Genomic DNA, 26215 nt, shown 5'->3' on the forward strand with positions numbered 1-26215 from the left:
ATTACTTGTCGTTAGTAGCTCCCTTTGTCCTCCACCTATTTTTCTCACATTATCTTGACAAGCATATTCAGAATCTAGATTATTCTGGCGGAAACTCTCAGTTTATTCTCCAAAATATGTAGGCATTGAAAAAAAAAAGCTTAAAAGCTTGAAGAAGGTAGTATTATTTTTTCACTGTACGAATTTCATGCCCTGACAAAAATTTAAATTATTCACTTACAATAAAAAGCCTCATCTAGAAACAATTCAGAGGAAAATGTATGTATCTTAATCTTACATAATTTTTTCTTTGTTAAATAATTGTAAAAGTATCCAAGTGATATTAATTTATGATGGAATAGTAATCATAGCAAGTTTTTTTTTTTTTTGTATCATTTGGTATTAGTCTTTTGAATACCTTTTTTGTAATGTATAATTTTGCAGTGATTTCTATAGATCGTCCCATACTGGTAAGTATGTCATAATTGCTTTTGCTTAAAATTTTTTCAGGTGATAAATTATACCTAAATAAGAAGTTGCAGCTTTTTTGTTCTTAAATATTTTTTTTCAAAGTAGTTTTTAAAAGGTAAAATATTTAAATGAATGTAATCTGCAGTTTTTACCAAAAAATGATAATTTTTTTTGTATCATTTGGTATTAGTCTTTTGAATACCTTTTTTGTAATGTATAATTTTGCAGTGATTTCTATAGATTGTCCCATACTGGTAAGTATGTCATAATTGCTTTTGCTTAAAATTTTTTCAGGTGATAAATTATACCTAAATAAGAAGTTGCAGCTTTTTTGTTCTTAAATATTTTTTTTCAAAGTAGTTTTTAAAAGGTAAAATATTTAAATGAATGTAATCTGCAGTTTTTACCAAAAAATGATAATAATAAAAATACTTAATAATGCTTAATAACTTAACTTAATAATTCAAATAAGCACAGTTATGTCTTGATGTACAATCATAATCGCATCAAGATGTACAGTCATGTCACTATATCTACAGTTTCAGTTATTTATAGTTTGTAACTGGATCTGACCACAAAACGTCCATGCCACGACAACAGACCATAACATTATGACATTTAAAAGCCAATATGTTGATCTTCCTTCATTAAATGCAACCATTAACACCTGTGTGCTCATTTTGGATTGGTGTAGCCAGTTAGAAGGAGTAAAAATGTTTCAGTTGTATTCACCTTGTGTGTACTTTTACCATATAGGCTACTTCTCAATTTCATGCTCTTGTTTTATGGCATTCTGCTTCCTGGCTGAAAATGTAAAAGCAGGAGACTATAGCTATCATTTATTGTTATTATTTTTAAGCTATTGTTTGTTAAGTATGAAACCTCTCTCTTAATTCCTGTTCTTACATTTCTTTGTTAAATTTACTTCAGCTTGTTTCTAGCATTCTTTTCATTCTTACTAATGCAGTGTAAATGATATTTTTTCACTATTTTGTTTAAAAGGAAGAAAGAAAAATTTTTTCTATCTTTTCTTATAGCATATAATACTGAAGATGCATTATAGCACAGTATGAAGTTTAAGATCCAGAATTGTCAGTACTTCAGAAATTCTGGATTTCGAAAATTTCCGAATTTTTTGTCAGCAGCTTAAATTTAATAAAATTATGTGTAGAAATCACAAAATTAAAACTACAAAAGATTGTTTGTGAAATAGTCGAGCATTTGTGATTTTAGAGGAACCAAAATTAAAGCTCCTGCCCCCAAAAATAAATAAGTTCAATATTAGCGTTTGTTTTGTTTCATTAAAAACTTTTCTCGATATAAGATGTTTAAGCAGTTTCATTTTATGTATTAATACTTTCTTTTTAATTTTTTAGAGATACATAATTTTTTATTCAGTTACAAAGTTTCATTGTTCAACTGCGATATTTGCTGTTCCTTTTAAGTAATTGTTTGAAATCTCTTCATTCTTAATATCTCTTTATCAATTTCTTCACGATCAGTAACAATATTTTTCAGATTTAAATCTATACTACAGATTTCACCACCTACTTATTGATTGATGATTGAGGAATTGTTATCACAGTAAAGATTTCAGCTATATCATCTTCATTTAAAATTTCTTTACATTCGGCTTTTATATCTCAAATGCCTCTGCCCCTCTGAAATCTTATCCAAAATTTTAGTGTAGGCTTTTGATATTCAAGTTAATAACAAATAAGACAATTAAAATAACTGTTTTTATAATTTTTGACTGAAAATTTGTTCTTTGATTTGGATTTTCTACCATGAATTCCAATTTTTATATGCTGAAATATCTGGAATTTTCACACGTCCGGAATTAAGTATTTCCCTGCTTTCTGGATAGTCGAGGTTTTATTGTAGTAATTTATTCATCAAAAAGTGCATAAATAGTAAAGAAGTTAGCTGCTTTACAAAATCAAAAATATTGTTAAGTATTTGATTGCCAATGGCAAACATTCTTATGAATTTGCTTACCAATAGCAAAGTTTCTGGTGAAGTTTTTAAAATTATGTGAAATCTTCAAAACAGTGCTGCATACCAAATATAGCTATATGGCTATTTCCTGTTACAACTGATTTAGCAGTAAAATGTTTTTAAGATTAAGTACTTCTAAACGAAAAAAGCACTTATGGCTATTTTTTGTGCTACTGTTTTCCCAATAATTTCAGTGTTTTTCAAAAACCTTTGTTTAGTTTTTCAATATATATGTCGTCTGCACTGTGAACTTGTGTTAAATTTATTTGAGGGAAAGAAAACAGCAGACTGTTTATCTTCAAAAACAAAAGAATTGAATTAACTGCCATAATTCATGAAAATCGAACAAAATAAACAAACAAAACCTTTTTAGTGACCAAAGTTAAACTTGTAATTTTCTCTAAGGTTTCACAAAACCTTAATACTTTTCTCCTCATAGCCTTGGATCAAGAGAATATTCATATCAGGTTTTCCATGTGAAATATTGCAATCTGTCCTTTGGAGTTCATTATAATCAGATTATTCATTCTTTATTTATTTTACATTATATATGAATATTTACTTTTTTATTAAATTCAAACTGCTGTCCCTATTATTCCTTTTTTTCCCCCTAGCTACAAATAACTTTCTTTTAACTTGCAATCAAGTCGATTGCCGAAATATATAAATTATAGATACACTGAATTAGACTTTTAATTATAAACCGTGTCTTTATTTGGATATATAAATATATATAATACATAGAATACACCAAATACATCTGAATATTATATTGAGATTATAGAGCTAGAAGCCTGAAATTAATAGACTTCAGATAAGAAAGCATTTAACTAAAAAATATGATTTCTGAGATTAAAAGAATGTGAAAATTCAAGGAAATTATGGTATATAAAATAATGGGGAGAAATCCTAGCCTTATCAGCTTGGAAAATAATTAGGTAATGCATCTGAAAAGGAGTTTATAGATCTTTCATCAAATAATGAATAATAGGGAGGTGAGCAAAGCCTCAGAAGTATATCAAGGATTATAAGGAAAAAGTGGTAATTAGAGGTAAAGGTAGGAATAGAGTATGACATAAAGCTTGCAATATTCTGGCTCAAATAAGGCAGCTGAAAAAAATTGCAGCATTTTTATTATTTTGAAAAAGAGATCCAAAAGTCTGATGATGGCAGAAAAATCAAAAAGAGACTGAGGACTTTTAAGGTAAGTGTTATTAAATCTTTATGTTACTCATGGCAAAAACCATGAAAATTTCCATTCAGCCAAATTGAACCATTTTAAGTTGCTTATGACCAGTGTCTTTGCTGTTCAACTTATGCTGATTTTGCATTTCTGAAACTTGTATTCAATTTATTTTGCCAATTGCAGCTGCTTGTAAAGGAGATTACTGCTTTGATAATTTTTTACTGCACCTTATTTAGACTATATATTCAGTCCACAGTCAGACTATATATTCAGTCCACATGTATTTATTATCATGGAAACTGTGTACTATATTATATTGCACTAAAATAGCAACAGTATAAAACATCTTTTCATATTAAAATGATTTCCAGAATCTCTTTCCTTCTAATTGAATTTTTCAAACATTAAATTTTTAGTAATTTTATGTAACTTTTAAAATTTTAAATTACTGTATACTAACAGCTGAAATATATATCATTTGCTTATTTTTCTTCATTCATTATTTTGTATTTTTGCTGCTGTAATCCATCAACTTGACAAGTTTCCAAATTTTCAAAACTGCATTTAAAAATTACTAAATGGTGTTTGTTACTTTTTACAATTTTTATGTGATTGCCTATACAATATTAATAATTAATTATTTTAATATTATGTACTTATGGATGAGTAAATTCATATGCATTGTTCCCTTCCCCTCCCCCTCAGAAAAATTTAGAATTAATGATCAGGAGATTTTTATAGAGCACCAAACTTGCTCAAGATCTTTATTTTGTGATGTCTGATATATTTTGAAAAAAGCAGAATTACCTATTTTTGCGAAAGATAAATTTAAATGAGGACATAAGAAATCTCATGCAAAGTAGGGTAGTGAAAAGTTAGTGTTAATTTTTAGAGATGTGTAGAAAAAATAATTAAGTGTGTGCTCACCACAAACTGAAATGCAACATTTACAGTGATTTTCTATGCTGTGGATTAGATTATTCAATATGTGGTGCAGCAAACTGTATTCATGATAAATAGCGCCTAGAAGCTCATCTACAGTGCTAGGTTAGTGCTGGTAAATTTTATGATTACTGTATTTAATTTTTTTATTGTCTTACAATATATTACCTACATGCAGAATAATGAAACTTCTCTGCTTTCAGGTGCTTTTACACAAAAATCCTTTTTTATGTACACTCACGTTTGTGAAAATTGCAACACCATGAAGGACTTACGCGAGTGAGCTGAAATTTTCAGGAAATGCAAAGTAGCGCATGATATGCAAATGATTAGAATTGCAAATCCGTAGCGCATGCGTATGCTGAGCAGCGCCCTCTGAACGGCTGATGGATACGAATAAATAGACGGCTGTAGCGAGGCGTGTATGGTTATCGGTGGTTATCTGCTAGTGGTAAACGTTAACTCAATCTGTACTTATGCCTCGTCGACGAAAGAGAGCGAGATTTGAACAACTTACAGAGTTTGAACGAGGGAGAATCATCGGCCTTCGTGAAGCTGGATTGTCGTATCGTGCAGTAGCCTCTCGTGTGCAGCGTAACAGCAGCACAGTGATGCGCATTTGGAAGCAGTGGACGGACGAGTGTCGGACAACTCGGAAATCCGGGAGTGGACCCCGAAATGTGACGTCAGCTCGCGATGATAGACACCTGGTCCGCATGGCGCGGACAGACCGTACAGCTTCCTCTAGACAATTGGCAGCACTGTGGTCAATAGCTACAGGTGTTTCATTGTGTGCTTCATCAATTCGTAGACGTCTGCTGCAGTGTGGACTGCGCGCACGGACTCCTTTATACAGGATCTCCCTAACGCACGACCATCGCCGCCTGCGGCTACAATGGGCCAATCAGCATAGAGACTGGCGTGCTGATTGGCAGCATGTCGTGTTTTCTGACGAATCCCGCTTTAATTTGTGGTACCATGATGGCTGCATTCATGTCAGACGCTATGCCGGTGAACGCCACCTTCCGGAGTGCATTATCGAACGCCACAGTGGACGAACACCCGGAGTTATGGTCTGGGGCGCCATAGCATATCATAGACGATCTCAATTGCTACGAATTGTGGGCAATCTGAACAGCAACCGGTATATCCGTGAAGTTCTACAGCCCGAAGCTGTTCCCTTCCTTCAAAGCTTGCCAGGCGCTGTATTTCAACAGGACAATGCCCGCCCTCATACTGCTCGGATTGTTAAATCCTTCTTTGCAGCGCAGCAGGTACAGCTTCTTCCTTGGTCTGCGTGTTCCCCGGATATGTCGCCAATTGAACATGTGTGGGATGTCATTGGTCGGCGTCTTGCTCGTGATCCTCGTCCTGTTGCGTCTGCAGACGAACTTTGGGTACGCGTACAAACGATATGGAATGCTCTTCCTCAGTCAGACATTCAAACTTTGTTTGACTCCATGCCACGTCGTGTAGCAGCACTTATTGCGGCGCGTGGTGGCCACACAAAATACTGATTCTGATCTCTTGTTCTTGTTTGTTTGCTTTGAACATTTAATCATTTATTTGTACCACTACCACTCAACTGTGTATTAAATTGCATTCAATTATGACGATTCCTTCTTGGTGTTGCAATTTTCACAAACGTGAGTGTAGTATTAGTTGGTACTAGTTTTACGTAATATTTGTTTCTATGTAGCATCCTTTTTTATGTAGTATTTTGTTTTATTATCCATGGTTTCACATAACTGCAATGAGTCTTGAAATGTATTATTCACAAATAGGAGGATATATCTATTTTTGTATTTTGAAGAATATCCATTCTGCAGCTTAAATTGTATTAATTTTATACAAGTTTTTTCAAGAAGTGTTTTCTTTGGTCTTATTATTATCCAAGATGTCATTAACCTTATCAATAAAATTATCCGAAGCTTCCTTTTTAGCATGCTAGGCTTGTTGTGGCTTGGTTTATTTAATTATGGCAAAACATCTGAGGACTATCTGCCTAAGGGAAAGGATGCTTTTTTCAAAGAGTGGCTCGTATACATGTTATACATGGGTAAAAACACTAAGAGGTTTATGCAGCTACCAGGATTCGAAAATTGGATTGAACTCCAGTGTTCAGTACAGGACCAAAAGTGGCCGAATGGACACTGACCAAATATTGTCCATTCGGCCACTTTTGGTCCTGGTTTGTTGGGAATTTTCTTTTATTGTGTATCTTTGTTTCCGTAGGTCTGGAAAAGATAGCTACTGTAATCTTTTCTAGAGATAGGTCAAAGAAAAAGGAGCAACTTATTATTGGAATTTTCTGTGTAAGAGCCCATACAAAAGCACCATGAATAATAGAAATCAGCATAAATGTTTTCTTTCTTTTCTTTTAAATTTTAGTTTCTTTTAATAAAAATAACGATTTTTTTATTTCTTTTAGAATATTTGTGAATGAGAAAAAATTAACAAGTGCAGAATATTGCCTTCCTCTAAACTTTTTAAAAGATCTAATCAAAACAGCAAACTGTCAACTAAATTCTGCCAAAATAGATCTTCTGATGGCTGCTTCACATTATCCTGTTCATGGTATATTTTATCTATCTATCTATGATGTATTTTTATATGTATATATGTGAGTATAAAATTTTAATTTTAAATTGTAAAGTATTTTATTTCATTCATTTATTTATTATCTTCTCTTCCTAAAAATAGCTGTATGTTTATGATAAATCTCTCTGAAACTATATCATTTCAAAATTAATCCCTCTCATATGATTCTTAATATTAATGATGTTAATTTCTTGCATAAAAGCAAAAGTGAAAGCTAAAGTCTTTTTAGCCAATATTAAGTAAACATATTCAAAACAAAACGTTAAGTGCAAGAAGTAAAATGGCTTGTCACATATGGCTTCATAATAGATTGAATGCACACAGAACTGATGATAGCTTGATAAAATTTATTTTACCTGAAGAAACACTTCACAATTCTGGTGTGAATTTTCCTGGAATTTTCCACAAAAATAGTTGTATAGCTCTTCATAGTATCACAGAATACAGTCAGTAGTTACACTTCAAACTTTTGAGAACATTAAACACAACATAATGCAAAGTGCATCTAAAGAGGAAACTCACAGAAAGATTTCTCACTATTCCAAACATATGCTGAACTAAACAACTACTGAGACACTGATGCTCTCTCTGGTCTGTCTCACATATTTTTCACCCAGCTGCTGATTTTCACCCCGCTGCCGAAATATTTGTAGTACTTTCTGCTTCTCAAAATTACTGAAAAGGCATATGTGGGCCAGATACGATTACAGTTACACAGAGCATCAATTACAGTTATTCATTTACAATATCTGTTATAACTAATACAAGGTTGTTATTGCAATTTTGATTTTCACATTGGCGTGTTTCTCTTCATTTCTAATATCTATTATAGTTATACAGGGCAGGACCAAAATGTTACCAATTTTGGTGACTTTTGGTGATTATAGCCAAATTTGGCAACAACAATTTTCCCCCAAAACCATCGCCAACTTGGCAGTATCTCGCCATATTAGCGAGCCATTTATACATGTTTCCTTATTTTTCCAGCATAGCAAAGTTTCTCTTAGCTTTCCATGTTACATTATACAGAAAAATACAGCAATTTCACATATAATTTTGGTAAAATTGTCTAGCTATGTACAAAATTTGTAACAATATTGTTGTCTTGTCTTTCCTTTTGCTTGCTTCTAGGCTATGAACATATTGTCAACAGCCACTTCTTTCTTTAATGTTGTAATGCTGTGAATATATGAAAGTACTTCAGTATTTAACAGTACTGGCATGCCATTGGCATCCATTTAATTATCTGTGTTTTTAAATATGTTGTGTGAAGAATGAAAAACTCTTCAACTTGCTTTAATCCCATCATTTTCACCCTCCAGCTATCATATTCTTTATCTGTGAGAGACTCAAAATTATCATATATACATATAAGAGTGTGTATATTTAAAAACATAATAATAAATAGTTCACATAATAATAATAAAAACTAATCTACTAAACTCAGTGGTGCAACAGCTGTACTGGGCAATGGCCTGCAGTGTCCCAATATCTGCTTTCCTGACCATGGGCTCTGAGGTACATGAGTATACAATGTCTCACAAAAGTGATGGGACACTTGTGCTTTACAAAAGGAAACTGCAATAAAATTAATTTAAAAACATGTAAATATTTTTTGTTGGTGTGTTTCATACTTAAATTTAGTAGCAATTATTACGTAACATACATTTTCTCAAAATATTAATTTAATAAAAGTACAATTGTTTTGAACAAAGCAAAAAATGGCTCACATAAGTGATGGGACACCATTAGATACTACTACATACTACAATAAAAATATTTTTTGGGATTTTTATTTTTACTCAAAAGCAATTGGCAATAATTTATAAAATCGTCTGCAGTATTTCTCTCCAGTTTGTTGTGGAATTTTTGTGTTTTTTAGCTCTGTGCAGCCATGAATGCTAAACGAAAAGAAACTTTGCCTGAAATTCGAAAATTAGTTATTAATTTGCATATTGAACATGGAAAATTTATTAGAGAAACTGCTGAAACAGTTAACTTGAGTCATTTAACAGTTTTCAATATCATTAAACGATATAAAAATAATCATATGATTCAGGATAAAAGAAGACCTGGCCAACCATCAAAGCTATCCAATGGAAGAAAGCGAATTATCATTCGAAATATTAAAACAAAATCTAAGAATGAGTGCTCCTAAAGTTGCTGCTGATTTACAAGCATTATATGGAGTAATTGCTAATCATGAGACTATTAGAAGAGTAATTCGATCTGCTGGATATCACGGTAGAGCAGCCAGAAAAAAATTCTTCGTAAGTGAAAAGAATAGAAAACTCAGACTGGCTTTCGCAAAATCCAACATAAATAAGAATTCTGATTACTGAAATGAAGTTATATTTGCTGATGAGAGTAAATTTAATATATTTGGTTCTGACGGTAGAATCTTGGTGTGGAGAAAACCCAGGGAAGAATTTCGCAAACGGTGCCAACAGTAAAACATGGTGGAGGAGGACTTATGGTATGGGAGTGTATGTCGTCCGCTGGAGTTGGTAATTTTGTTTTTATTGACAGTATAATGGATCAGTACAAGTATATTGACATTTTAAATCAAAATTTGAAATCTTTAGCATGAAAATTGAACCTTCATAACGATTTAAAATTCTACCAGGACAATGACCCCAAGCACACTGCTTTAAACGTTAGACTCTGGCTGCTGTATAACTATCCTGAAATAATAAAAACACCACCACAATCTCCAGACTTAAATCCCATAAAGAATATTTGGCAAGAATTGGAATCAAGAATTCGCAAACACACCATTTCTTCAAAACAACAATTAAAATCGGTGCTTCAAGAAGAATGGGGTAAAATCACTCCAGAAATCACAAAAAAATTAGTCGAATTCATCCCAAGAAGATTAAATCATGTTTTAAAAGTAAAAGGAAATCCAACAAAATATTAAAACCTTTTAAAAAGTAAATTTTTTGGATAAATATTTGATGGAAAAGTAAGTGTCCCACCACTTATGTGAGCCATTTTTTGCTCCATTCTAAACAATTGTATTTTTATTAAATTAATATTTTAAGTTTTGAGAAAATGTATGTTATGTAATAATTGTTACTAAATTTAAGTATGAAACACACAAAAAATTTTTACATGTTTTTTTTTTTATTAATTTTACTACAGTTTCCTTTTGTAAAGCACAAGTGTCCCATCACTTTTGTGAGACACTGTATGTCCTGAATTAGTAATCTTGTTGCAGGACTCCTGGTGTTTAGTCCCCAAGCAAACTTGGTACTCATTTTATTGACCCACTCAAGGCATGAAGGTCTGAGTCAACCTTGCCCAGCCTGTGGGCAACCTGGGACCTGTGGTGCTGCTATGCAACGCTCTGTGCCACTGGGTGTCACATACAATAATTAATATCTTAAATATTTTTTGAAAACTAAATGTGTATCTATTAATCTAAAATGTATAATTCTATTTATAAAATTTAGTTATTCATATTCAATTACTGAACATGAATAAGGAAATTTAAATTTATATTATTGTTTTGAATAATTTTGAGGTATCATTAACAAACAAACTGCTCATTTTAAAAAGCAAAACACTATTTCTTGCAACTGTAAATCCTTCTAAATATTAGTCGTAGGAAAAAATTTCAAAGCATTGTAAATTTATATAAACCAATTTAATGAGTTTTATTTTTATTCCTGAGTTATATATAACTTTAGAAAATGAGTTCTTTGTTTGATGAGCAGCCTAAATTAATCCTTAATTTTCTTTTTTTTAGGTATTCTGCTTGCTCTTCAGTATTGTTTAGCAAATTCTAAGGATTTTCTTCTGAACTTATCACAAACTAATCCTGATGAAACTGTGCAGCTCTTGCAAAGTATATTTTGTCTCTGTGCTGAAACTATGCAGTATATGCTAAATGTAATGAAAGGAAATGATGAAAAAGAAAATTGTAAGAATAAAAGTTTTTTTCCCCCCTTTCTCTAAAAATGTGTGAATTTTTCAATGAGAAGTTTAACTTACTTTTACATAAGAATTACTTTTTACATAAGAATTAAAAATGTAATATGTCTTATTTTAGGTCCGTCATTCTTAGATATAGGACATGCTCTAGAAAAAGTAATATTAGCCAAATGTGCCACTTTACATGAGGATGATTCAGCTCTTACTGAAACAGAAGACAATCATTGCATGTATGATAATTATTCTTCAGAATTTGAATTAATCTTGTCATGTTGTTGGCATAGTATTAAAGTAAGTTTTATTTGCTAATTCATATGGTACTTATGGCTTTTGCCATGAATGATTTTTCAGATTTGTATTATTTTTCTTTGTGACAACAAGGTGCTCGTGTGGTAGATTTTAAAATCTTTTATTTAATAAGATTATGTAGAAAAACCTGTTAAATATAGAAATTTCTGTCATTCTTCATTTATTGATGTATCATTTTACCTGTGTGAAGTGCATCCTGCTTGTCATGTATGAATATTTACATCACTATTTTTGGAATTTGTTATTGTCTTATACTTGAACTCCACTATAATGAACCCCTGGATATAATGTATGAAAGTTTTGGTATCATCCAATTTCCTTTGTACTTAATATTATTTTATACTGCTATAATGTACCTCCAGAGATATCAAAATTCAAATATATTGAATTGTATGGATATCTTCAATGAAAACTTTTTGTATTTTTCATATTTCTTGTAGAATTTCTACAAATTTAACTGAAAAATTTACTAACCCTTAAAATCATCTGTGTTTAGGATCTGCAATCCATCTGTAAAAGAAATATTTTTTTTTTTTTTTTTTTGTCTTCACTTCTCCTTTTCCCTGTTTCTAAATAAAGCTCCTGTAAGACAGATGGGAAGCCAATTAACTCTAGGAGAATTATCACACAGTAAACATATCTGTTATTGTTGCTTATGTTCACTTGTCTGACATAGTAAGCCTAAGCCCTCGAAATACCTTGGGGCAAGAAGCGCTAGAATACACCTTGAGCACCATTCAGGTGACAGTGCGATTTTGCACAGTTATGCCTCCAATTTGGATGAAGAGAACCCCCCATCAGTATGAGACATGAATACAGTAGGAAACAGGAATGTTGGTTTCACACTGTCAGTTGAGATTAGCATCATTTTTCCCTCAATGGATAAATTGAAAATTTTTGCACCGTGTTTGACAAGTTAAAAGGGTTTTGGTTTGGTTGGCAGCATAGACAGTCTGTTTGCCTGGACCAATCTTTCCAATGCTCAGTGACTTGCAATGCTCAGTCGCTGATGGACTGAGCTTTAAAAGGGCTGTCATAAAGTAGTTGTAGTGGATGTCATACTGCATCATGTCACACAAACATATGTGAACACATTTTCAATTCGTTGTGAATAAACACTGCTTTTGTTGCATGTGATCCAGTTGATTTTAAGCTGCTGCATGCTTCTAAGTTGTCGTATTTATTCAACAGGTGAGTATCAGCATTCGATGTGTTTTAAAAAAAAAAAAAACTGAACATTTAATTGTACTTCTATTTACAAGTTCAGCAACAGTGCAACTAACATTTTCTTTGAGAGATGTTCTCAGACAAAATAACAGAGTTGTCAAAATTTCTGTCCATCTTTGAATTTTGTCATACATCAATACAGATTTAAGAGGACATAGAATTTGTCAACTAAGCCATTGCTTTGAGGATGATAACCAGTTGTGCATATTGATTGCACACCTAGAAGTTTTGTTAAATCCTTAACAAGATTCAAATTCATGTCCTTGATTGGTTTTAATAGTAGCTGGAACACCAAAGCAAGAGATTCAGTCCACATAGAAAGCCTCAGATACTGTTGTAGCTTGAATATCAATGATAGGAATAGTTTCAGTCCATGTAATGAACCGATTGACAGCTGTTAGACAATGTGTGAATCCTAATTCAGAAGTCAAACAACAAAAATCAGCATTATATTTACAAAATTTTCACAGGACTAGTTTCGATGGTTTTACCGAACCACCATCTTCAGCTGCAAAACCGCAAAAAATTTTTTGCAGAGTACATCGAGATGCAATACTACATTTAGTAAGGAATTATAAGCCAAATAAAATAAAAGCATCTGCCCTGAAGATAAGGATAGTGCTGACAGATCAACTTCCAGTTCATTGCGCGTTGCAATGTCCCCCCCCCCCTGCAGAGCAGCGTGAAATTGATAAACAGATTTCAGGATGGTTAGAGAAACAAAGGATATGCCTTTAACCATATTTTGCAGCAATTCCACTTTTTGTTTTATGGACATCGAAACATGCTTTCGCTTTGTAGATTTTGTAGATCCTTTGGCAGCTTCAGAATCGGAAATTCTTTTTGACATAATCGAAAGTTCAAGCTTAATTTTATAAAATTGCTCTATCAGTCTGCAAAAAATAATAAGCCGGATCCAATTAGAAGATTAAGGATTAACACAATCTGCAACATTAGCTGAAATAGATAATTAGATAATTTTAGCTTAGCTGATACCGTCCGTTATACATTAAACGAGCATGCATAAATGTATTATGTGTTATGCGTAAACGCATATGCGCATACGCAGAAAGTTTTTAGCTCTGAGGTCCGGATTATAGATCATTCCGGATTATGGACATCTGGATTAAAGACTTTTTACTGTATATTGATTTCCCTCCTCCTGGGTAATGTTGAAATTTCTTCTTTCACCATTATTCATTCTCTGTTACTTTGTTTAAAAAGAAAATATTTCTTCTTATTTCCGTTATTAAGCACTGCACTGCACAAAATTTTATTTGTATGTAATGGCATTATACATGTAAATTTTAAGAAGCAAATGATGCCAGTTTTAGGAAGCATACTAAACCAGAAAATATGTTTCAGCCTGATGTAATTTTATTATTTATATGTTACTAGCAGAAGTACCCAATGCCAGTTAAGTTAGATTGAGAGTAATGCATTTAAAAACAGAGAGAAGGATACCACTGTAATCCTTTTCAGATAATGATGCAAAAAATACGATTCATAATCATACATGTTTCAGTCTGATGTGATATAGAACCCTCATAAAAAATTTTGATAGGATTTAAACTAATTCTCTCTCATTATATCAGCAACAGTGATTTTCACAGGACTAGTTTCGATGGTTTCAATTCAATTTTTAATGATTTTTGTTTTTCTAATCAAATGGTCGTAAAAGATCAAGTTCCATTTAATATTTCATGTATATTCAATTTTAGCCGATTAAATGCGGCAAAAAATGTATCACAATTATATGCATATCAGTATGGTTAGATTACTTGTGTAGAAGTCTAGACATGAAGTTAATCATGTGAAACACAAATGTAAGTTTTTGCCTTGAGGTAAGATTGCACTGTTGAAGGAAAATGAAAGGGAATTTATGAAACCCCAGAGTTGTGAGGCGAGAAAATCATCAGACAAGTGGCAGGGGGAGGTTTTCGGACAATAACTATCTCCGCATCCTAAATGGTGTGTGGGGGGAGGGAGAATTTCTCTGGCTGAAATTTTGACCCTAGCCGTCTTTTTGAGACTCTAAAACTCTGGGCTCTAAATAGGTCACCTATCTTCTAAGCATTAAGAGTGTTAGTGCTAATTACAGTTACTTTTGTCAATATAAATGCCTCATTCCTGTTGATGTAATGAGATATTTGCAGAGTGAATGTCATCCCGTAATGCACTTATTTTGCTGTAAAATGTTACACCTATTTGTGATTTATATCATTTCAAATCTAAATTTAGTAGAATTACATAATGATGCTGATATAGGTGACAAAATATATAATTAATTACTTTTGTCTGTGTAGGGAAAATAAATCTCAGCATGAAGAGTGAATGTAAATGAAACAAATCTGTAAGGAAAAAAAAAAAAAAAAACTGCATGCAAGAATGTAAATCTTATGCAAAAACAAATTCTATGTAACTTGAAAAATTCAAAAGGCACCTTTTTTATCTCGCAGGTATGTAGAAGTATGAAAGCATTGGCAGACAATTAGTTGGGAGTTAGAAGCAAGAAAATGTTATTTTATTGATTACACTAAATGGAATTGTTGCAGTAATATATAATGAAAAGAAAACTCCCATAGCAGATGAGTTTCAGTAATGAGCATAAATGCTGGAAATAGCTGAAAATTATTTTATCAAAGCTGAATCAGGATGGTGGCCAAACCATGTTGTGTTAAATTTTGCAACATTTGAATAATTTACAAACTCAGGTTAGATTAATGTATCTTAAGAAAATCTACATGCTGCAATTATAAATGTGCCTTCTAATTATGTTAATAAAAATATGATGTGTATTGCATGCTTAAAGAATTAAAAAAAGGGGGATTAAAAAGAAAATTGAAAGTTCTACAAATAAAAAGTGCTTTTATTATAAGAAAATGGTATGTGTAAAATATAGTAAAATGCTTTTAATGGGTACTTTTCATTTAACTGGTGTCACTTAGTGCTAAATATAATTTTTCATCAAATCCAATTATATGGCAGAAACTGTAATAATATGTAAAGCTTCATGAAAAGAATGATTATTTTTTAAATCAAGGAAAAAAAAAAAAGACAGATATAAAAATACAAAATAGACTATTTCATGTAACATTGCTAAAAATAATCTGCTGACCATCCATAATGCAACACCATGAAGGAAGCATCCAAACAACATGAAAGTTGCATCATGTAAAATGGAATGGAATGTGCAAATGATTACAGTTTTAGTGTATGTGCACATGATGGGCAACTGCAATGCTCCTTATAGTTTGTATGTAAAAGGAGAAAAGATTGCCATCTTGAATAACAGGAATTGTTCTATCATGAGAATTTTTGTGTATGCAGCTTCAGTATGCACATAGAAAAACACAAGCATCATTTGGTCTCCTTTCTGAGTTTGACCAAGGCAGAATCGTTTCAGACAGAGATTGCAGATTATCCTTCCGGGAAGTTGGTCATCATCTTGGACATAGCCAAGCAATAGTCATGTGAATATGGAATCGGTGGATGCAGGAGGAAATGATTGACAGACAGGATTAATTGCAACTGCCTTATTGCACAACTCTATGAGAAGACATGCATATCATGCACATGGCACTGATGAAGTCCACTGCCACATACGCAGCCAAATCACAATGAATGCTGTCTGTAATACAACAATGAGCCTGCACAAACAATGTCTTCAACAGCATAATGGATTGTCCACTAGGTATCCATTATTTTGCTTACCTTTAGCTTTAAACCACAGGTTTTTAGGTTTGCGGTGGTGAATGGCAGAGATGAAGATCCGAATTGCATGACATTGTGCTTTTGGATGAATCATGCTTCTGCCTGCGGTAGCTCGATGGTGTGATTAGAGTTTGGAGACACCATAGAGATCAACTGCTTGTTATATTATGTATTGTCATACTGGTCCTGCATGCGGTGTTATGATGTGGGGTGGTATTGGATTCCATTTCCGCACCTCCCCCTGTACATGTTATCAGTACATTTACCAGCCAACACTCTGAGGTTTTGCAACCTATTCTCTTTCCTTACCTTCAGGACTTGCCTGGGGCCACATTTCAACAGGAGAGTGCATGACCATATATTGCAGGCAATGTTTGGGCTTTCTTCTTAGCCCACCCTATTGCATTTTTTACCCTGGTCTACACATTCTCTCGTTCTGTTGCCCATCAAACACGTGTGGTCTGGAGAATGCTTAGTCTGGAATGCTGCACCTGCAGATACACCAGATTAAATGGTATGTACGGAGGCAACATAGACTGCCATTCCTGAACAACACATCCAAAGCCTCTTTCACTCATTGCCAAGGTGTGTAGCAGTAGTTATTGACAAACATGGAGGCAACACTTATTACTGATTTTTCTCATCTTAAAGCTGTATTGCAAATAAGTTAACATTGATACTATGTGTAATCTCTGCAGTAAATTTGACTTTGGTATCTCTTTTGTTCGTATTATAATTTGGATGGTCAGCAGTGTATTTATCTTTTTTCATGGAATTGCCATCACATAAATTTGATGAGGTTGGCATCTAGATAGTTGTGGCTATTTCTTTACTGGTGTTTATTTTGTCATTTGGCATTCCATGTCAGGATTAACAATGTCCAAATTTTTAGTGAACTTACAGATGTTTCTTATCTGGCATTTGCCAAGTCATCCATTTAAGCAGTTGAAAATCTAGGGAGGAAAAATTCCTTAATTGATGTTCATTCTTCTCACTTGCAATGATGTCATTGCTGGGATATTCATGATGGCTGCCACAAACAGGCTACTACATATGGCAACTGGCATCCTCTTAACAGACAAGTACCTACAAATGTATAAATTGGGAACTGTTTAATATAAGATTCACATTTATTAAATAAATATTATTTATTTGATTATTTTATTATCAGAATTATTTTTAAAGAATTTCATTTGCTTCGCAAAATTTCTGTCATTTGCTTCTTTGTTACAGGTTGAATATAATGATTTAAAATTTGTTTGCTTCAAATAAACATTTTAATAAAAATGCTGCAAAATAAGTTTAAAGTAAATGCATCATCTTAATTAGAGATTATAGAAAAAATTTATGATTGGTATCAAAATGACATTGGCAGCTATTGTCAGATGATGACAAAGCTGACTGGTCTAGTTTTAATTCTGTCTGCTAATTCCTCTTAAATTTTTCTGTTACTTTTATTGTGTAGTAATGCAGAATCTCTGAATAACAGGAAAATATCAAAAAGTAAATTTTCTATATTGATGGGGGGGGGAGAGACTGTTACATTGTGTTTAGTGTTACACATTATTACCACTATTTCAAAACCATGAAACTGCAAATTTTTCTCTAGAAAAGTACATTTGAAAATTAAATTCTGCAAAATTTAGTATACTGATTTTTTTCTTTTGTCATAAAACCATGTATTTTCAGAGTATGATTTTGCTGTGAGGCTAGTGATGTATATTTTCCAAAATTATGGATTTTTTTTCAGATACATTTTAAAAGTGTAATGACTGCTTTCATTTAGATTTCTTTATCCTGTACTTAGTTAAGTAAAAAAGTTATGATAAAAAAGTAATTCATTTCAGTTTATACTTAAAATAAAATTGATAGTTAAACTTTTTATTGCATAATGTACAGTAAGTTGTGTTTAACTACTGTATTTATTACAGTTTAACCAGTGTTTTTAAATAATAAATATTCTTCATGTTTTGACTAAAAATTATTCTCTTTTCAGAACAGTTGCTTTTTGTTATGTGAATTTTCATCGTGCATTTCTCCTTTAAATTTGGACTATGATCTCAAAAAGCATTTTATTCAAGAAATCGCTTCTATGCTGTCATCAGTTTTAATTACTTGTCGACACAGAGTATGTATTGACATTCTATAAAAAATATCTTATCTTTGTTTAAAAGTGATTCTGTATTTGAAAATTTGCATGATTAATATATTTTCTTCTCAAAAATTAGCAGAACAACAACAAACTTTAAGTAAACTATTGCTAGTATATTGTTTGTAAGTAAAATCCAATTTGTTTATAAACTGTGTAACTCAATGCTAATAACACTACTCATCTTCTATTATTCTATTTTCCCGTTGGGTGAACAATGATAATTATATGTGCTCATGTACACATCTGTTCTCATTCCTTGATTGTAGTATATCCTCTGGACATATATTTTTTTGGATTCATAAATCATTGATTTAACAATCACAAAATTTTTATCATCAGCATATCTTTAAAATTCCCAATAGAGTGTAAGTGTTGCCACACATTTCTTTTTCAGTTTTTTCCCAGTTCATGGTATCATTATTCAATTTTCTTAGTAAGATTACCAACTATTTTATTTGTCATTTTAGCTTTATTTATTAAATATTACTTTCTTTGCACTTATACAACATAAAATTCAACCTCAAAATCTTTAAAATCAACACATCTTTAGAATTTCCAATAGGATGTTAAGTGTTGCCATGCATTTCTTTTTATACTAACTATTATTTATATCTGCTATATTATTTCTATAAAAATAATACATAGCAATAACATTTGGTGAAAGCCTCCTTCTATTTGAAAAGTAATTCGCCATAAAATTGAAGATTGAGGCTAATATGTTTAATTGATTCATAATGAATTTATTCTCATTGCATTTCGCATAGTTACAAGAATACATTTAATGTAATTGAAATTTTTTGTTTCCAATTGCGCACCTATTTTGAATGTCAAATTTCAGTTGTTTTGGACTAGCTCATAGAATATTATTTTACGAAAGTCTATTCAGAGATTCAAATAAAGTATTACTTCTGGTTTATCAATTTTAGCTGTTGTGTTGTTCAATTGATGTGGAAGTCAATGTGTTGTTCTCATTGATAGGAAAGTCTTAAATATTTAGATGAAAAGTTTTGGGTTATATTTTAACTTGTTAAATATAGTTATATATTAATGCATTTTTATCCACTGAAGACTGTTACAGGCTTCATATAAAATATCACTTCTGGTTTTCCAATTTTACCCAAAATCTAATCAACCCTGTATATGAATTCAGTAAGCTTAAATACAGAAAAAAGAAAAAGAAAAAAAGAAATATTTGGATGTTTAGTGTAAGAGTTATCTGAGAGGGAAAAAAAAATTGTCACACGCGTATATGTTGTGATACACGCATATAGGTTTGTAAAAGTAGTAAAAACAGGCTGTGGACACACTAATTCATGCTTATTCACTGAAAATTCACTATTGCATTTTTAGACTTATACATTCTCCTTGGGCATATATATAAATGTATGTATGTGCATGTTTGTCTGGTATGTGAGTTTTTGCATTTTTCCATCTAAGCCTTTTTGAATTGATCTTAAATACTTAACCAACAGAAGTTTTCATGCGTCTGAGCCTGTCAATTTTAAAAAGGAGGATAAGCATCTGAGATTACCTTTTTTACCGTCTGAGATTTTTTTGTTATGATGGTATTTTCTGTTATTTTTACAACCATTTATTTCCTATATGTTGTACAAACTGAATTCTTGTTTTTTTTTTTGGGGGGGGTAGAGGGGGAATAATATTAATAATAATAAAACCATAAAAAAGTAATTCATTGAATGCATTAAAACTAGGGCTTATAAATTGCTATTCTTGTGATTAGCATTTTTAATTTAATGAAATAACTGACTGAGTTGAATTTATAATTCCTTCCTAAAGGAAATGAAAACTAGGCAGAAATCTCTTCCCTTCATTCATTTTTCAATTAAACCATCTTTTATCAATGATGGTTTAAGATGTAACAAGCTTGCTTCAAACTGTGTTTGGGTAACAAATACAGTACAAAGTCCGAGATCCGAAATGATCTAAAATCTGGACCTCAAAACCGGCAGGAACTTTTTTTTTTAATGCTTTACGCAAGCGCATCTTATTTTTTCCTTCGTAGGTAAAACATGTGGAGTGTCCCGATTCTTAATTCCCGTTCGGCACTAAATAAATACCTCATTATTGACGAAACAATAATTTAGCATAAAATTGCATGATCAATAAATTGGCTTCGTAGCTATATACTTGGCATACATCTTAAACCAAAACATTCTACATAGAAACGTCATTGATTTTACACCTACTTATTTATATCCCTGATGGCAACATGGCAAATCATTATTTATTATATTTTGCTTTCGTCATTGCATGTTTATCAACACATGACAACTTGAGTAATGACTCATGCAGTGATGCCCCCAATTTTTTTAATAATATTAGTAAATTTTTATATTAGTACAAAGGAATTATTGGTAACCTTTTATGTTGATATTATTATGCTTGGCAATGATTACAGATTTAAGTTAAATGCACTAAGAAATATTGACAAGGAAAAATTTAACAAAAATTTCTTTCAATATGCTAAATATAGACTTTATTAATGATACTTATAGGGCAAAAGATTACATTTAGTGCTGTTTGAATTAAGAATAACTTATTTGTTTTTCACATAAACCCAGAACCAGCGCCAAAGCTCGTATGGCCGCACCTAGTGGCAGAATTTAGCAAAGACAAGATTTTTGGAATTTAGAAAAGCACCGAGCAACAAATTAAAGGGTGAAAATAATTTTAAAATTTAGGGAAAGCACTGGGATCCAAAATTTAGGGATGGCAAAAATTTAGAACTTAAAGAGGTGCTTAGTAGCAGAATTTAGGACCTGCAGAGATTGCATCAGGCGGTAAGATATCTTAGTGCTGACCTTCGATAAGTGTGGGAATTTTTTTATTCAGGTTTCTTAATGTGGGAATTTATTTGTTCAAGATTCAGATATGCGTTAAGCAAGTGCAAGAAGTACATGTTAAGTATAACACATAACTAATACAATCAGGCTTAATTATCTCAATGTTCGATAGAAGCAAGACAAAATTTAGTAGAACAACTTGTCTTTCATCGCTAGTCTCATGAACATAGCCAATAATATATAGCAGATGCTATTAAGCTAGGCTAAAATTATGCTTTACTGATTTCAAGGAATTTCAGCCAATATAGCAGCTTGCACTGCTCCTTAACTCTCTGATTTGACCCAGCTTAATTATTTTTTACAGGCTGTTTTTATTACAGCAATTTGATGAAAATTAAAGTTTCAACTTCTGATCATGTCGAAAAGAGTTTCTAATTCTGGAACTGCAACAGAATCTACAAAGCAAAAGCATGTTTCAATGCCTGTTTAACAAAAAGTGGAATTGCTTCAAAAAATGGATAAAAGTATATCCATCTCAAAATTATATGAGGAGTATGGCATTGGAGAGCCAACTGTAAATGACATAAGATAACCAAAAAAGGAACTTTTTGAATTTTTTGTGCATTCTGCCACCCTTCTTCTCGCAATGAATAACAGAAAAATATTCATTATACTAGAAGTGAAGACCATGACAAAGTGATTATTGAATGGATCAGACAACATTGCTGTGAGGGCATGCGCATTTGACTCATCAAGCGCAAGCTAAAATACCTCACTAAAAAATGAACCTAAAAACTGAGTTCACATTGGTTAACCAAATTTTAAAATCGTCATGGCATGAGGCAATTTAGAATTTTAGGGAAAAACGTTTCAGCTTATACTGAAGCTGCTGAACTATTTGCAGATGAATTCATTGAACTTATTAATAGTTAAAAGTTATCTCCAGAACAAATTTACAATGCAGATGAAACTGGTCTTTTCTGCAATATGTACTGCAAAATATCTTGGCAACCTCTATAGAAAAGGTTCCAACTATCATCAGAGATTCTAAAGTGAGACTAGCAATTTTAGCATGCGCAAATGCAGCAGGGTTGCACGAGCATGAACCTTTCGTAATCAGAAAAAATACACGACCTCGAGCACTTAAAGGAGTAAAAAGTTTCCCGTTATATATTGTGCAAAAGAAAGAACATGAATGGCACAAGTATTAATGAATGATTGGTTTGAAAATAATTTTTTACTCGAGGCTCGGTAGAATTCGGTTGGTGTACATGATAACGCAAAAATTGTCTGATTGTAGACAACTGTTTGGCTGATACTTCAGTTAATACTTAAAGTTTTAGTGAAAGATGATGTATCTGTATTATTCTTTCCTCCAAATTGTACGTCAGTCTTTCAGCTTATGGATGTTGTAACAGTGCACACATTGAAAATGGAAATGTAAAGTAAAATTTTTAAAAGCCATATTAAATTTCTTGAATTATGGCTAGAATATTCAATAATTTTTAGCATAACATCTGCTTTATGGAGCATCGTTTAAAAATGCTTGGCATAATTCATGGTCAGTCAGCATATTTCATGGTGAGGTTTATGAATGTGATAGCTGCAAATGTGAAGGTTTTGGGATTTTGCAAACCAAAGGTTAAATTTTCCGATTGATGGAATTTTTTTTAAAAAAATGTGGAGAAGTGGTAATAAATGAAGGTGATATAACAGAAGTTTTTCATTGCGATGACAATGCCCCAATTGTCAATCAATTAACAGATGGCAAAATCTGTAGTATGGTTTTAGGTCCAGAAAATACTGCTACCGATAGTGAAGAAAGTGACAAAGAGGTTATTGAAAATAAAAAAATTTCGATTGACAAGTTGGTGAAAATTCTCGACTCAGCAATTACAGGACTTGAAAAGTGGAACTTTGTAACTGAATAAAAAATTATGTCTGTCTACAAAATTAAAAAGAAAATATTAGCACAATAAAAGCAACTTGAACAACTTGCATTGAATGAAATGTTTAATAAAGTAAACAAATAAATATTAAGCTTTTTGGGGGGGGGTTAAATTTTGTTACCCTTTAGATTAGATCAGAAATGCTTCATTATTTCATAAATCATGATTTCATACTTTTAATTTTATAATTTCTACATGACATCATACAAGCTTTAAACTGATTATCTAATGTCCAAATCTAGAATCGCCATAGTCCCAATGAGTCCGAATATTGGTCTTTATACTGTATTTGCATTATTCTTTTGTATAATTCATATCACAATCGGCTCATCTGATATTCATTTTCATTATATAATTAGGGTGTTGTTGATGCATGTAGCCTAGCATTAGCAAAATTTTGTGCCTGCTTGACAAAGAATGAGCCTTTGCATGAAGAAATCTGTAAACATTTATTGGACTTGGTAAGAATAAAGATATTTTATATTATATATTCTAATAATTATACAAGTTCTTTGTTAATAATTTATTTAACTTTTTGATTAAGGTTTATTTATGATAGGTATTAAATATATTAGCTTTAGACAAGGAAATATTAGTAAACATAGTGAGCTTTAAATATTGAGACAACAGTTCTCTTTTCCTGTTGAAGAATAAATAGAGGTTGCCCATTAAGCCAAATAAGATTTATTTAAATACATAGGAAAATATACTAACAAGGAATTAGATATTACAAAAGAATTGCTCATTAAAATGCTACCAACAATTACTAACCATCATTGACATGTCAGTCACAGTCTCGATAAGGTTTGCAGACCTAGATGTGAGCTAATAATGTTTTACATTTTATCTATTAAAATAATGCTATAGCATTAAACATAGGGTATATGATTACATCTATAACCCTCTACTACTCATATTATTAAATTAAAACAACAAAATTTTTGATATTCTAATACTTTGTAAAGGATTTATTTCTAAGTTGTGTAAAAGGTTAGGACTGTGTAAAAACTTTATATTGCCTAAATGTGATTGTAAAATTTTACGCTCATTATTTGAAGCTTAATTTGCATTTTTACCCGTCTGTATTTTAATGAATATTTTAAACTATCCCTTGGAATTAATATAGCAAAATATTATGTGGATATATTTGAAATAGAATTCAAGTCTTTTTCATCTAATATTTTTGTAAATTATGTATGAAAAGCTATATTTCTTTATTATAGGTATTTAATTCATTATCAGATGCTTCATCTACATCAGTAACAAGACGGTCAGCTGGTTTTCCTCTACTGTTCCAGGCTGTAGTGTCTAGTGAAGAAAATAATATAAATGTGAGCATGGTTTCAATACAGGATTATAAGAATGACATACAATAAAATTTGATTATGTTATAAACTCTTAAAGATGCCTATATCAAATTTATGTAAAAATAAATTACATAACAATTGTGTATTAGCTTGTTTAAGTAACAAAGCTTGATACGTGTTTAAATTTATTATTAGGAGTGACACCTAATTTTTTCTTTTTTAAATATATATTCAATATATTTTTAAAGTCATTAATTTACTATTGTTTTAATACAGTTGATGTATGTAAAGTTATCAGTTTTAAGTACTGTAATATTAATTGAAATGAAATAAGTCATTACTGTCATGACAGGAAAGAGTTTTTAGTTAGAATTTGATCACTCAGTTAATTGTAGTATATTTGCATATAAATAATGGGAAGAAAATAATTTAACAAAATGCAATCATATTCAAACACTTTTGAAACTTCCTACTATTTATGGATGTAGTGATTGTTTCATAAAAAATAATGGTCCCTTCATCTTTTAGCTCTTCTACCTTTACTGCTAAGGAGGATGTGCTCCATTGAATTTTTTAACATGGTCAGTCTTTTGTCTTAAAGGCATCCAGTAAAGGTTTTTAATTAAAACTGGAGCTGTTTCAAATTTCAGTTTTGTCATGATTTAAAAAACTCTTGGTTCTGAGAACTTGTGAACAGTGCCATTTGGTATCTCTTGTATAGCATTTCTGTACTTTCTTGGAATTTTAAAAAAACTGTTGTCTATTTTAAAATAGGCTAGAAGTTTTTTTAATGTAACAATATAGTTTACCATGTGAAAAGTCTATCAAACTAATGATTCTAGCTTTATAGTTATAAGCTTTTATCTTTACATATATTTATTTATTTATTTTTGTGCATGGAACAACCACGGTTCATTTCATAGAAAGAATAAAGTAAAAAAAGTTACACTGAGAGTGAAGTTAAGTCTTTCATGCAATTTTCAATAATGGTGAAATATGTAAATTATTAATTTATAAAGAAAAAGTTATGCCTTTTTGCTTAAATGGAATTGTAAGTAATTTTTAAGCTCAAAAGTATTCTATTTAAATGTGATATTAATTTTTCAGAGGAAATTGCTTTCATATGCTGTTTACAAGATTGTTGATTTAATTTATCAACCACTACCGCCTAGTGATTCAATAAATGAAAAGACAGATCTGCCACAAGTGCATGCTTATCATATTTTAAAGGCCCTTGTTATGGATTCCAGCTTATCACAAGCTATACTTACCCATTTAGATTGCATTATTCCAGCTTGTGTGTCAGGTTTCTCATCTTCATTGTGGGCTGTTCGTAATGGAGCTTTGCAACTCTTTGGTATGTAGATATTTATTTCAGGTTTGCCTTTTATTTTTAAAATGTTTTTTCAAGTCTGAAGTATAATACCTCTCTTAATAAAAGAAATGTACACTGAGTTACAAAACACACATGCAGACAATTCTGTACCTGTTGTCTTAGTTGACTGGTCAACAAACTTTAAATTGCATTTTTCATGTCTTGAAAGTGTCACTTAAGATGTATATTAGATTTGTATATTGCAATTCTTTAATATATATATCTTAACAAAAATTGAACTTTTTATGAAATGACATGCTATTAT

At 31.5% G+C, this 26215-nt stretch overlaps 1 protein-coding gene across 4 annotated transcripts in view; it reads left to right on the forward strand.

Moving 5' to 3' along the window:
* LOC118191664 (tRNA (32-2'-O)-methyltransferase regulator THADA-like) overlaps positions 1-26215 on the forward strand; it is a 155563-nt gene that overhangs the window by 70251 nt on the left and 59097 nt on the right. For all 4 annotated transcript variants that reach the window (XR_015041156.1, XM_085816842.1, XM_085816843.1 and 1 more), the window contains 7 exons: positions 7008-7153; positions 10929-11102; positions 11232-11404; positions 18360-18491; positions 23628-23729; positions 24492-24599; positions 25683-25932. Coding sequence is in view for 3 of the 4 variants with exons in the window: in XM_085816842.1 (XP_085672968.1) it covers positions 7008-7153; positions 10929-11102; positions 11232-11404; positions 18360-18491; positions 23628-23729; positions 24492-24599; positions 25683-25932 (1085 nt within the window). In the remaining variant the exon portion in view is untranslated. The remainder of the gene's footprint in view (positions 1-7007; positions 7154-10928; positions 11103-11231; positions 11405-18359; positions 18492-23627; positions 23730-24491; positions 24600-25682; positions 25933-26215) is intronic.

This window comes from Stegodyphus dumicola, chromosome 5 (genome assembly GCF_044657685.1).
Source record: "Stegodyphus dumicola isolate Sdum_Otavi_A_Nest chromosome 5, ASM4465768v1".
Taxonomy (NCBI): domain Eukaryota; kingdom Metazoa; phylum Arthropoda; class Arachnida; order Araneae; family Eresidae; genus Stegodyphus; species Stegodyphus dumicola.